The sequence below is a fragment of the Anser anser genome (genome assembly GCF_964211835.1).
Source record: "Anser anser genome assembly, chromosome: 27".
In the NCBI taxonomy this organism is placed as follows: Eukaryota; Metazoa; Chordata; class Aves; order Anseriformes; family Anatidae; genus Anser; species Anser anser.
Genome location: NC_139748.1, coordinates 5,579,671 through 5,593,074, shown reverse-complemented (window position 1 = coordinate 5,593,074; position 13,404 = coordinate 5,579,671). Strand labels below are relative to the sequence as shown.

The window sequence follows — 13,404 nt, the reverse complement described above, 5'->3', positions numbered from 1 at the left end:
AAGAAAAATGATGGCGTTGCCCTGTCCCCTTGGAGGTGGCATTTCCACACATGGAGCTTGTACTGCTGTTGCATGTGCTGGGCTGTCTCGCAGTTCAGCACGAAACTGTTCCTCAGATTTTCTTAACGCACTGAAAAAACATATTGAAAGGGAAATGAAATGAAAATGGAATAAAGTCTACTAGGAGTTTTGCAGGAATGATTTGGGATAATCTCATTTTAAGCTCATATTGTGAAAAAAAAAATGTTGGCAAGGGCAACAAACCTTCCTTCTAGAAACTGCTGTGCATTGGGGAGTGGGCACAAATAAGTCTTGTAGGTATTTCTTTCTGGAGTGTTTCTCGAGTCTTATCACCTAAGAGACCAACCAGGATGAAGTGTCTCCCTCTAGCCTGTCCTGGGGATTATGGCTATTTGTTATTCTGCTTTTACTGTAATTTGTGCTGGTTTTGAGCAAGGCAGAGCATGGCTTCACCTGGCACAGCAGAGGAGCTAACCCACCTCAGGGGCATGGTGGCATTCATGCTGCTGCAGGAGCACATGGGGCAATTTCTCTGCCATCCTGCCAGAGGCCACCAAGACGATGGCTTTTGCGACGAGACCACTGTTTTCCAATGGAGGTGCACAGCTGGAACGTGCAGCCAGTCTGTATGCCAGCCTACAAAAGAGCAGTGACTGTCCTGCTTCTTCCTGGGCAAAGCCACTTTCATGGATGATTGCCATGACTGATTATTAACCGATGATTGATTAACTCCCCTCTGTGGTACTGACCTGAAAAGGGAGATACAGAGACCTTAATGCTTGCTGGTAGGAGCAAGGATAGGACAGTGGTGGATACTAGCTCCATGGGAACAGGAGGGCCTTAAAGACTTCTCATGTTTTTGCATCATGAGATGGTTGTTTATAGCCCAGAACCAAATATCTCAAGCTGCTATCATACCAGCTGTAATTTACAGGGCAGAATATAACGTTGTGTGGGCTGAGCTCAAATTGACAAACATTGGAGATGTTGCAATTCCACTTGTTAAAATGTGTTTACCACTGGAGAAAAAAAAAAAAAAAAGAAAAAAAAAAAGGCAGGATGGAAGAAAAGAATGTCTTTTCAAGTGTTTACCTTTCCAGTTTATATTGCATTCAAACTTGCTTGTTTCTATTATTGCCATGTGGTTGGGTAACAACTCTATTAAGCTTGGACAGCAATTTTTCTTATAACTCTCTTTTTTGGTTGCTCATAATTTTCTCACCAACAAAGAACACCCTTCTGATGATTTTCATTACTCTGCCTCCAAACAAAGCACATTAGAGCCAAATATAAACACAGCAGGTGGTTGCTTTTCTATTCTCTCTCCATGCCTGACTTGAGCAATAGGAGTCAGACTGAGCTGCTCAGCACGCCCAGCTTAGGCAGGACGGCCTGCTGTACCACCCCAACAAAGCTCCAGGGAGCTCACATCTTCCCCAGCACTCAGCATTTCCTTTCTCCTCACGCTGTTCCCTCACTGCAGGCAGAGGTATGGGGCCAGAGGTTCCTGTGGTACCTCTTGCTGTGATTAGAGAGAGCGACTCCAGATCCAAAGCCTCAATTTGCCAAATGCTGGATCCAGTGTGCAAAGGGACCCAAGTGACTGGCATCATCTTGCGCTGGAAGTGCCAAGTGAAGTAAGGGCAACATGATCTGAAGCTATCCCATAAAATTTGATAGAGGAAACAGTCTGGACTTGAACTTCTTTTCTTATGACAAAGAGAATTTCTCCTGTAAGATTCAGCCTCTTTTCTCCCCTAAGAGTCACAGGCAATCCAAGTTTTCTTGCACATAACTTCCTTCTCTTTTTCCCTGTTTGCTCAAAGGAGCAAACGTATTTTATCACAGATCTTTCCCCTCCCTTCCCCTTCCTCCGAAATGTTTGCATGTTCTCAACCCAACGACAAACATCCGTCTTGGGCTGGTTTCTGAACTGCAGTGTTTTGCAAGCCCCTACCAAACTGCCCTAGAGCCTGGCTGTTCCTCCACTCCCAGCTCCCTCCTGTTTTACCCCAGAATATTTGGCAGTGGGAGTTGTGTGTGCTCAGCCAAACAGTTCACACTTGAATCCAGGTGGAGTGAGAGATTTTTCAAGCTGAGACAGATTTAGATCAAGCAGCAAATAATGAAAAAGTCATTGATCCACCTGCCAGTGTGGAGCCTCCCCCAGGCTCTTGGAAGGAGGCAGCAGTGTTGGATGAAGGCTGGTGCATCCCCGAGCGTGGGCAAAGGAGAAAAAGACCCCACAGGCAAGTGGTGTGGCAGAAAATTAACCACATATTGCTCTGTCTTAAAGGAGAACATGGACTGTAAAACGAACTGATGGGGAAACATACCCTGATGGAGACCAAAGAGGAGGACCTTACCTCCTTGGTGGGCATTCCTCCACACAACACAGCCCTCGCTGGAAGTGCAGGCTGGGCAGCCGTGGCTTGTCGTGTCCTGTTTTTCATCAGACTTTCCCCAGGCTGCTCACAATACCTTCCCGCACAGATTTCAAGGTGCCCTAGAGTGAGATTTCAGAGGGAGATGCACAGGCAGCCATGCGGCGCCCACCAGCTGTAAAGGAACCCAGGTGGCTCAAGCACGCCGATGCGCGCACGCAGTCTCTGACAACCCAGAGGAAGAATCCAGGAATGAAGATCTTGGATTTGCCAAAAAACAGACATGGGAGTAGGAGGCCTGTGGAAACAGAGAACCTAGCAGATGAGAATCCAGGAGAACTCATCACCCGTGGAGCCTCCAAGGCAAAAATACCACAGGCAGCTTTTCGAGCCAGCAGGCCCCCAGCACCAGCAGTAAGGCCGGGAGCTCCAGAGGCCCCTAAGCATGAGATGTTCATGGCATGTAGCACGAGGAAGAAGGGGCACAGGGAAAAAAAATCTGTCTTACTGTAGAGAATGTGCATTGGCCTGTTGCATGGCCCTGGCACTCCAGCCAGACACTTAGAAGCATTAAACTAAAGATAACTTTCATTGCAATCAAACTGGAGCTGATCCAGGAACAGGCAGCATATATATATATATAAGGAAAGATAATAAACTGTGACTAACAGGATGATTTTAAACTCAAGGCCTTCTTGCTGCTATTAAGGCTCCGAGGAGTCCAAATATGACTCTGTCCTTAGATAGCACCCAGTGCCCACAAACGACTGGTGAAGTCACACAGCACACAGCAGGGTTGGTAGCAATGTAAGGTGAGATTTAGTGTTTCTTGAAGCTTCTTGTTTAAGCATGTTCATCCAAGGTCACCCAGTGGCTGTGAAAGTGGAGGTCTCTTATGTCAGCCTGGATTTCCTGGGAGAAATGGGAGCTTGGTAGCTGCTCCAGCACTATTACACCTGGCTTGTGTCTGATGAGGCAGGAGAGGAGACTTTATAAAACCCCTCATCATCCCAGCCCGGGCCATGCTCAGCTTGTCCCTGTACCTCAGGTTGGCAGCAAAAGGTCATCTTACATCTCCACTGACCATCTCTGTTTCGTCCACAGGCACCTGCACAACAACCGGATCCAACGCCTGGGAGCCAACGGCTTCGACGGGCTGCACAACTTGGAAACCCTGTGAGTCACCTCTTGTCCTCTCTGTGCGCGTTCACCCCCGGTGTGCTCTGTCCCTGCCCAATAACGGGGTGCAGTGTGTGTTCGTGAGCCCCTTTCAGCTCCACCGTGCCCCAGCAAGGTCTCGGCTGCCTCCAGCACAGCCTGCAGGAAAGCCCCACCGCTCTGGGTCAGCTCCCACTGCACATTTGCTCTTCATCGTGCCCGGGGTGGTGGCAGAGCAGCCTTTCTGCCCGTGTCTGTGCTGCTGCTGCAGCGGGGTCAGCACGGGTGGGAGGCTGGGTGGGGGCTCTGAAGCTGTGGAAACAATTTTAGTGCTGGTGCGACCCAGAGGACTTGCACGCATGCCTTGCTCAGCGTGTCCCCCACCACCACCACTCACACACGGTCCCAAAGCCTCCAGAACACCTGAGGCCACCAAAATGCAGGGGGTGGCTTGAGTTCAAGGCTGTTAAAATTTGTGGGGATCTATGGAATGTCTCTCTGAGATGGCCTCATGGCACCACACGGAGCCAGCTGACTTCACCGTGCTCTTGGCATGGCTGGGTAGGAAATCTGTCGGGAACCACAGGGGGTGGGAAGCAGGAATGAACTCTCCTCCAGGACACACCTTCATTTGCAGCAGACGGGTGACCCTGAGCCCACGGACACTTAAATCTGACATCCTTGCCTTGCACACACAGTGTCTTTGACGGCAGTATGAATTGCTTGGGTCTCATGTGCCGTGCGTTGGCCTAGGAGGAAACACAAACAAGAAAGTAAATAAATCAAAGCTCTGTAGGACTGGAGGAGGCGCCTGTTGCCTTCAATTGTGCAGAAACATGTCCCTTCATGCAGGCCTTGGGGTCAGCGAGGCCTGCTCTCCTTGCCAGGGACAACTAGGGGGTCTGGGTCACGGCAAAAAGAGAGGTGACGCTTCCCAGCATTCAAGTGCCACTCAAGGAGGCCGGGCCCTTCTGTGCCGAGCACGGTGCCAGCAGCAGCGAGCGGGGGAGACGGGAAGCAGCAGGCAGGCTCTCGGTCCCCAGACGCACTCCTCGGGCAGGCCCATGACACGCATTGTCTCTCGCGCTCAGACTGGCACATCCTGGGGCCACCCAGAAGGGCTCGGCTGGGGAGAGGCTCAGCAGTGCCAGGGAGGAGGCTGGGGATGGAGAGGGCAGGGAGGCTGGATGGGCTCTCTTGGAGGCCAGCGGGGCTGCCCCTTCACTGTGCCAGCTTGGCTTGCTCCCCGAGAATTTCTGGTGGGTTCGGGCAAATGCATGAAGGCAGAGTCGTGTCATCCAGGTAGGACAAGGGTGGGCAGGTTGCAGGAGGGAGGAGAAGACTCACTGATGAATGGGAACCCTCTTTGGGCTGTAGCCCGTGCAGCAACATAGCAGTCTGCATCAGGGTAAATTTATTCTGCAGCCAAGGTGGTTGAAGCCACCCCGCTGCCCATCCCAAGCACAACAGAGCCACAGAGAAAAACCTGGCCCCTTATTTACTGCAGGAAAGACTAAAGGGCTTCCACTGACCTGGGAGATAATTCAGCTTACGTGGACACTTGCACTGAAAGCTCATTTTCCCTCTCTTCCTCTCTGTTCCTGCTGTAATGCTTTCTTTGCCTCTTGTCCATCTGACATGGTTCCCTCAGTGCTCAGGGGACCTCAGCATTCCCACCTTGCCCTCAGACCCCACAGGAACAGGACTGCAGACACTGTGAGGATGGGGCTCTCCACTGCTCCAGCTGGGCTGCAGCACTGCAAGTCCTGCCCTGCTGACCAGAGAGCCCTGGGAGTGCTGGACCTTCAGGGTTTGTCCCCTTAGGAGCAGGGCTTTGCTTGACTATTGCCCAGCACCTGCATTCAGGCTCTGATGGCCCTGACGTGTTCATGTAGTATCCCCCATGCCCCATCCTCCTTGAGGACGCAAGGGCAGTGCTGTGTCGAGATCTCCAGGCTCTCTTCCCCATCTGATCACACTGAAGGAATGTCTTAAAGAGAGAGAGGTGGCTTTTACCCCTCATACCCTGAGCATCGAGTTCTCACCTCCAGGCCAGCAAGTAGCTCAAGTCCCTGCTCTTTGAGGAACACATTGTCCCCCCATGGAGCCAGCCCTGCATTAAGCCCCGGCACCCTGGGGATTTTGGCCCTGCTGTCTGAAGCTGGCCAAGATTTGCGGCAAAAAATATTTGGCTGCATCAACGCAGCCACGCTGCTAGAGCTGCATCTACCTACCACCTCCCAGCTCCTGTGCATGTGGAGACTATTACAGTCTCCTGCACATACCCTTTAATTCAGATTATGATTACATTCTGTTGACAGCACTTAGCACATTTTCTTGGCTTGTGCAGGCCAAACTGAGCTCCCAGTTACCCCGTGGGCGTTACCTCCTGGAAGGCAGCAGGATGGCAAGATTTGGTGAAGACAGAAACATCTCCAGGGTTCCTAAAATGAGTATTTGTGGCCAAATGCTGATTATAATCCAGTAACAATAGTTGAAGAACTGTAGGAGTTGAGAGGAAAGAATTGTTCTTGGGGGGTTCAGAAAAGCATACAAAGTTTTAGGTGCAGAAACCTCTGTTCCCCTAAGGGAAATGTTTCTCTTTGTATTCAGCTAGACAGAGAAACGTCTATTTTAACAAATGCAGACAAAACTTTAGGAGGAACAGCACCCACTGCTCCATGCAGGTTGCAGCAGTGTGCAAGCTGCCTGTGCACAACCACACCAGATGCCTACCTGGCTTGTGCAAAACCAGGTCCCAGCTGAGCATCTCTGTCCATGGAGATGGCTTGGCTGTTATATTTTAGGAGGACAGCAAGTCTCGAAAGATGTAAAGTAAAGGCAGATGAAGGACTTCATCTTTCCTGTGCAGATACCATGCACAACTGAACAGCAGACTCTGCCACATACAGAGCAAGAGCAGCTCTGTGTTTTCCATGCTAATGAGGGCAGGAGAAGAGAGATTGAGGGGCAGGGAGATGGTGCTGAATGTGCAGCGCTCGCCAGGTCTCAACTGATCAAACACCAGCACATCGCTGGAGAAAGCAGCTCCAGGAAAATCTTCTGTCAGGGTGAGATCTGGCTGTTCACCAGTCCCCCCAGCCTCATCTCCCTGGGAAGGAAACCTGGGCAGGCAGGCTGGAAGCAAGTCAGAGCAGCTCTGGCCAGCTTCCCAACAGGGTTTCGAAACAGCCTTGAAAACCAGTGAGATTCCCTCACTGGTTCCCATAAGCCTGAGAGATGACAGAGAACCACCCTGCAGGGCTGCAGGAAGAAACTCCAAGCGTGGCCAAGCCGTGCAGCCAGGTGTTAGGTGGCCAAACAGGGTGATACTTGGCATTTTTCAGCCTTCTCCAAAAGACACGGAGTAAATCAGAGTGCTAACATCCTTACATGACACGTTCCTCCTGTAGTCCCTTTGGGTAATGGACTCATCCTTAAAATACAGTGTGAGCTCTGGGGCGCCCACAGGAGATGCAGAGCAGAGCCAGCTGGGAACAGAGATTTAAATACCAAGAAAGTGACAACCGTAACCCATAGGCATGCCCAGAGGGGAATTTCCATCAGCTGGTTGCTCTCTGAGCATGGGGACCACAGTGGGACACCAAGTGGGCTTTGGGTGGTTTTGGGTGAGGAGTGGGGAGGTGACATAAAAGAGGAAAAAAAGCCAAAGGGAAAGACGAGCTTTCCTAAGCAGAGGCAAAGCATGCCAAAAGCTGAGAGTCCAGTCCTGCTGCTCTTCACTTTGCTTCGTTGTTCCTGCTTTGCCTGGTAAAACCTGCCCTGTAATGTATTTCTCCTTACACTGTTTAATGTGTGCTATAAAACATCAGGCAGCATAACTGGCTTCCAGCTGCTTGGCTGGGAGGATCTTGACTTTTATATTTCCTGATCATTTGGGCCTTAATTTCTCAACCTTTAACAATGCAGGTGTTAGGGAAGGGGGATTAGATTGTACCTGTTCCGTAGCATAAGCTTGGTAAGTGGGGATGTTCAAGAAGATGTTGCCTGCAAAGAGAAGTTGACTGCAGCCAGCAGTGTCGCTGCAATGGCAGAGGTTGATTTTTGCAAACATTCAGTCTTTGCACTCTCGGATCTGAGGAAACAGGGCAGGGGGGAGAACAGGTTTGTTTTTAGAGCAGCAGCAAGGGAAAATGCCATCCAAAGGCCTGCATGGTGCTAATACACGAGCTGAGTTCCCCAACACTGCATCAAGACAGTATTTCTCATGGGGGGACTCCTGTGACATGAATTTCCACGGTGACAATGACTTTGTGCCCAGGTTTCTTCCTTAACAGCTTAGCCCGAAAGCTGACTACTTTTATAAGGTCCTTGAGCTTTGCAGCCAGTCTAAAGGCTGATGAATAATTGCATCAAATCCACCCTGGATTCTCCATGCCTTGCAGAACTGACTCAGACCTCATTAGATCAGTTATGGTAATGTTGAACCTAATCAGCTAGCCGTCCGCTTCCCTGGAACATAATTTTTTCATGGAGCAGTCCTGGAAGGGAAGGTGGATGCACAAAGCACCTCCAGATGGCCGTGCCCCAAGTCACTGCTCTCCGCAGGGTGAAAGGATGGAAGGGGCAGGTGACCTGAGACACGCCTGAATATATCCAGTACTTCGAGGAGAGCCATGGGGAGGGCATCGAAACGTGGAGGCTGGATTTCAGAGCTGGCCCCCAAGCCCTAGCTCCAACCACCAGCAAGGCAGCAAGGGAGAGATGCAAAATAAGAGCTATGGCCCTCCCAGCGGCGCTGCCTGGGGACACGGCTGGGTCCCCTACATGCATGGAGCGTGGGCTGAACCGAAAACAGGGCCAGGGCTCCTCACTGCCCCGACACACGCAGCCAACAAGACCCTGACGCTGGCAGAGGGAGGGATGTGTCCTGGCTCTGTCCCTTCTCCCCACCCCACAGCAGGGCTTTGGTGGCTCCCGGGACAGAGGCAGGAATGGGAAACGAACAGCTGCTCCTCAGGACCAGCCCAAAATGCTGAGGGCCTCCAGGCTATGCCCTAAATAGCAGCAATTTGCCCCCAGAGTGCTGCTCCCCTGACTGCCGATGAATCTGTGGCCCACCTCGGATGGGGACGTGGTGGGGGAAGTGGCTGAGAGAGGCCCCGCAGCCCTGGCTCCTCTCCTCCGCCCGAGCTGACCCCGCTGCTCCCACTGTTCCCAGTGCTCCCAGTCGTTCCCACTTCCCCCTCCCGTCCACACCCTGCCAGCTCCTCCGCCAGTCAGACAAAGGAGATAAATCACTTGGAAGGAGCAAATCTTCATTCATTTAAAAACCTTTTAATTTATTTTTAAAAAATAGGGCTAATAAATTAAAAACGTCTCCCAGAAGGGCTGAATCCAAAACCCTCTGGCTCCAGGCGTTTTATCTGCCTAACCTTGCCTCACAGGAAATGCCCTTACCACAGGCTTTCGCAGCGCGCTGCCCTATTATCCGGGTAATTAGTCGAGTCTGTAAATGCAGAGCAGAGCTGGAACCTACTGACTCCTCTGGAGAGCTGGATTTTCTATGGAAGAAAAAAAAAAATTAATATAAAGTACACCTCGGGCGATGAAGGCAGGAGGAAGGAAATGGGAAATATCTCCACCGCAGCTCATACAGGGATCGTTTAACCCTTTAGGGCTGGGCAGGCCTTGCTGTTCTCCTGGAAAATAGTCTGCCAAGTGCTACCTTGCTCTTCAAGTGGGGTTTGGCTCCATCAGCATGTTTTAACCTTTTTTTGTGCAGTCTCCTGACGCTAATCCCAGTCTGCGCTGTCCCAAAGCAGCTGATGGCTTAGACTCCTCAAGGATGCCCTGTGTGCTGCCCTGAGCTCTGCTCCTGGTGCTCCATCCCCGCTGTGGGTCAGTGTGGGGCCCCGAGCAGCACCTCAGGGGCAGCCCGGCCCTATGGTCGCATCCTGCTCCGCCGGAGGAGGAAGGGGACTTTAGCAGAGCCTGCAGACCCCACTGCAGGAGATGGAGGAAGGAAGGGTGCGGGGAGGGGTTGCAGGGAGGGAGCACAGCTCAAGGACCCCATTGCGTGGGTCTGTGCCTGGTCCAAAAATGGCTACGAGGTACGTTGCCTGCTCTGATCACTGCGTAAATGGTAGGTGACTTTTCCACACAGGCAAAGTCTTCTGTAAAACTGAATTGGCAAATTCGCTAACCACCGCCTGGGAGCACGGGGATCAGCCCCTTCCCTTCTGTGGTCCCCTTGGACCAACCGATCCCAGTTTGCTGCATATCCTCTCCCAAAAGTAGGAGCCTGGACTGCCTCACTGAGCAGCTCAGGCTCTGAATCTGTACCTTCTGACCTGACTCTGAGCTTTGGCAGAACCTGGCCTCATGCAGACAGAACATTCTGGAAAACTAAAAAGAAAAATCAGGGAGTGAAGCCCCGCCAGGTCACTGCATTTTTCCGTGGGTTATGGCTCTGCTCCAAGGCTCATCCCCTTCCCAGGACTCTGCTTACTCTCCCTTTCCCCCCAAGTCCTCACATTTCCCCTCTTGCACCCTGCAGGCTCCCCCATCCCTGAGGCCATCTTGCAATGGCATACAGCACCGGCTCTCCCCAAACCTCCAACCTTTGGGTGTCCAGACATGCGTGCTATGACCTGTCCCCAACTCCTGTGGCTCCTCAGGCATTATTTTGCTTGAAGCCTTCCCCTCGGATGCAGCCTGGGTGCTGCCTTTCGCAGAGCAGCTGAGGCAGAGCAGTGCCGGAGGAGGGATGCCTCTGCCCCCAGAAACATGGGAGCGAATTGCTTGCCCGTGGAAGGGAGGAGCAGGCACTGCAGGCAGCAAAGAGGGCAGCGGAGGCGAGCTGCGGGCATGCTTTCACCATGGATGTGCTGATGCACAGAAGCTCTGCCCGCAGCCCTGCTCCCTTCTCCCAACACCAGCACGCTGCAGGGGGGCCAGGACCCACCGCTGGTGCACCTGGGGATAGGTGGGGGTCCTTCCCGCAGCGCAGTTCAGAAACACTGCTGTAGAGCAGGCGTTCTCCCGCCTGCTTCTTCCCCTGCGTGGCCAAGTGCAGCAGCCTTCTCCGTGCCTCCCCTGCCTGAGTCATCAGCTCCATGGTTATTGTCTGTGCATCTGAGCGACCGAGGTCCCCGCTGCTCCGCTCTGCGGTCAGCTCCTTTTGTGTCTTGTAAATGATATGTTCATGGCAGCGCTTGTGCTCCCAGGACCCCCCACGAGATCCTGCTCTCAAAGGCTTATTTCAACCTTGTTAAATAAATCAAACAGAATTGAAAACATATTTAATTCGGTACCTTCATCAGTTAGAGAACAGACAGAAATACTGGTTGGAACAGACACATTCTGGGCACCGCCGCATTTTTAAATGGGGAACAGAGCTGTGCGAGGAAGGACTGGGAGCTGCAGACGTACAAGGCAGGACCTACAGACAGGTCCCCCACGCCCCAGCAGTAGAGCTTTCAGTGCCAGTAAACCCTGTAAAATGCAGCACCATGTAAGTGAGAGGCTGGGATGTTTCCAGGCCAGGGTATCAGCTGGAATCCTTGTACAGAGGTTGCTACTTGCTTCTGGCAGAAATCGGGTGCTGCTGGTACCTGCCAACCTTCCCGCAGTGTGGGGCCCATCTCTGCTCCTTTGGGACACCCACAAACTTTGCAGTTCACCAGAAAAGCCTGTGTACTCTTTAAAATTTGCTAAAACGGGCATTTCTAGAATATGACTGGTTTTCCCAGTGAAAGCACCGACCCTAGCAGCTGACTCCCACAATGGTCCATTTCTCTCCACTGTGCACCCTTGGCCAGGCCCCTCTTGGAAGTCTCCGTGAAGGGTACGGGGTTTACGGTGATGCTACATAAGAGAAATATGGCCCTGAATGGCGTCGTTCCTGGCAGGTCTGTAGGTATGGTGCGCAGCCCCAGGTCAGCACAGGCTCCAGTCAGAGGCACCAGAAGGAGATGCTGCACCCCATGGGTTCAGGGGAGTGTGCAGTGCAGCATGCAGACCCTACACTAGATCCATCAGCCATGTCTGGACCTGGCCCAGGTTTCCAGAGATGTGCAGGCACCATGGGCAGGATGCACCTCCCCTGATCCTTGTGGGACCATCAATATATCGGACACCAAGCACATAAAAAAAAAATTGTCAGGGTTCAGCAAGCAGATAAATACCCCTCAATATTCCAAAATCCACCTTGTGTGTTTATAACATCAGAGCTGGGGAGGCACTGGGGGGCATAGCTGTGTTCTTAAACCTCCTCAGTCATGGGACAGCATCAGCTGAAGGTGCAGGAACCAGCCAAGGGTGTGCAGCTTCCCAGACACCCCATTTTCACTGCCTTTCCATAGTCCAGACTAAACAGGCAGCTCTTCTCAGCTGAAGCTCGACCACAAGCCATGACCTTGACATAATGCATCTGCGTAAGGCTGGCTGGCTGGTGGCGGGCAAGAGGTCAAACTAAATGGCCACGACAGCCCCCTTGGGCTTTAAGACTACCAATTAAATCATTTCCAGTGCTTGATTTGGCCACAGCAACCAGCACGACTAGCGGCAGTGGTAATTACATTTACTGGTAGCTTGGTGAGATGCCAGTGCAGGACAGGTGGAAATGCAAGTCCTTACCGGAGGCTGCACAAAGTGTCTCTCCAGGGCACCACGGTAACAGCTCGAACTACTGGCAGCAACCTGCAGTGGGACTGAAATAGTCAGCAAATGTCCCATCTCCAGCTTCTAATCTTATTGCATCTTCAGGTTTATTAGCTGCAAATTTGTGGTGTTTTGTGGCTTATGGAAGAATTTATAGTACTATATAATTTTTTTATTTTTTTGGGGGCTTCCTGTGTAGAACCACTAATAGTCCCTAACAGGCAGAAAATTGACCTGAGACTCTTTCCCCTCCTTCTCTCTTTTTGGCCCGATTGAAGATATTAATAGTTCCAGGCTGCGTGTTGTCAGCTTCAAATCACCCTGGCAGTTAAAGCCCAAAATAACTGTGCCTTTGATGTCAATTTACTTTTATTTCTAAATAAGCAACAGGGTTGGTTAAGATCGTCCAAATACGAAGCTATAGGCTCACTCTAGAAATAACAACAATGGAAAGCCAGCCAGTTCATTGTGTCTCGGGCAGACCGGGTGACCTTTAAGAGGTTTTCATTTTGACTAGAAGAACAGACAAGACTCCTTCTGACATCCCACTGCGATGCCTGGAGCTGGTAACTTGGAGCACAACTAAGGAAAGTGATTTTTTATAGTCCTTTCTCTTGCACATCATTTCTGAACTTCTTGGCTGGGCGACTTTGCTTCCAAAAGCCTTTGATAATGGGCAAAACTCCCTTCCTAATGCTCTGGCCATCACTTTTTTTTTTTTCTATGTACAGTTTTATGAGGTTTCCCAATTGTTCCGGCATGAAGATGGCCGTGGCACATTGTCATCCTTCCACCATGCAATGCTGGCAGGGGATCCGCACTCCCAGATGTGCCAACAAGGGTAGCACCCCACAGCCAGGACACCCCATACGCAGTGTCCCACAGTCCTGGGGCAGACCCCAGAGCCGGGGCAGCTGAGACCTCTGCAGAGCCAGGTCCAGCTCCCTTGGGCCAGCTCCCAGGTCAGCCCAAGGCCACCCCAGCCCATCTGCCACAGCAGATAGGGGGGATAGTGTCACCTGGTGGCAGGTTTGGCTTTTTGCAGCTTTCCCCGTGCCAGGCACGAAAGTGCCCAAGCACGGAGCTGGGACCAGCAAAGCATTGCCAAAGCAGCTCAGATAAGGTAAGAGAGAGGCAGCGGACACTTGGAGGTGGTTTCTACACCCCATCCATTTTCCATATCGACCCAGCCCCTGGAAAGGGTTTGGAGATGGCA

General features: G+C 51.8%; 1 protein-coding gene across 2 annotated transcripts in view; it reads left to right on the top strand.

Moving 5' to 3' along the window:
• The window catches only part of LGR6 (leucine rich repeat containing G protein-coupled receptor 6), a 137,490-nt gene that overhangs the window by 96,303 nt on the left and 27,783 nt on the right, over positions 1 to 13,404 (top strand). For both annotated transcript variants that reach the window (XM_083812279.1, XM_083812278.1), the window contains one exon: positions 3,510 to 3,581. In XM_083812279.1, coding sequence (XP_083668405.1) covers positions 3,510 to 3,581 — 72 coding nt within the window. The remainder of the gene's footprint in view (positions 1 to 3,509; positions 3,582 to 13,404) is intronic.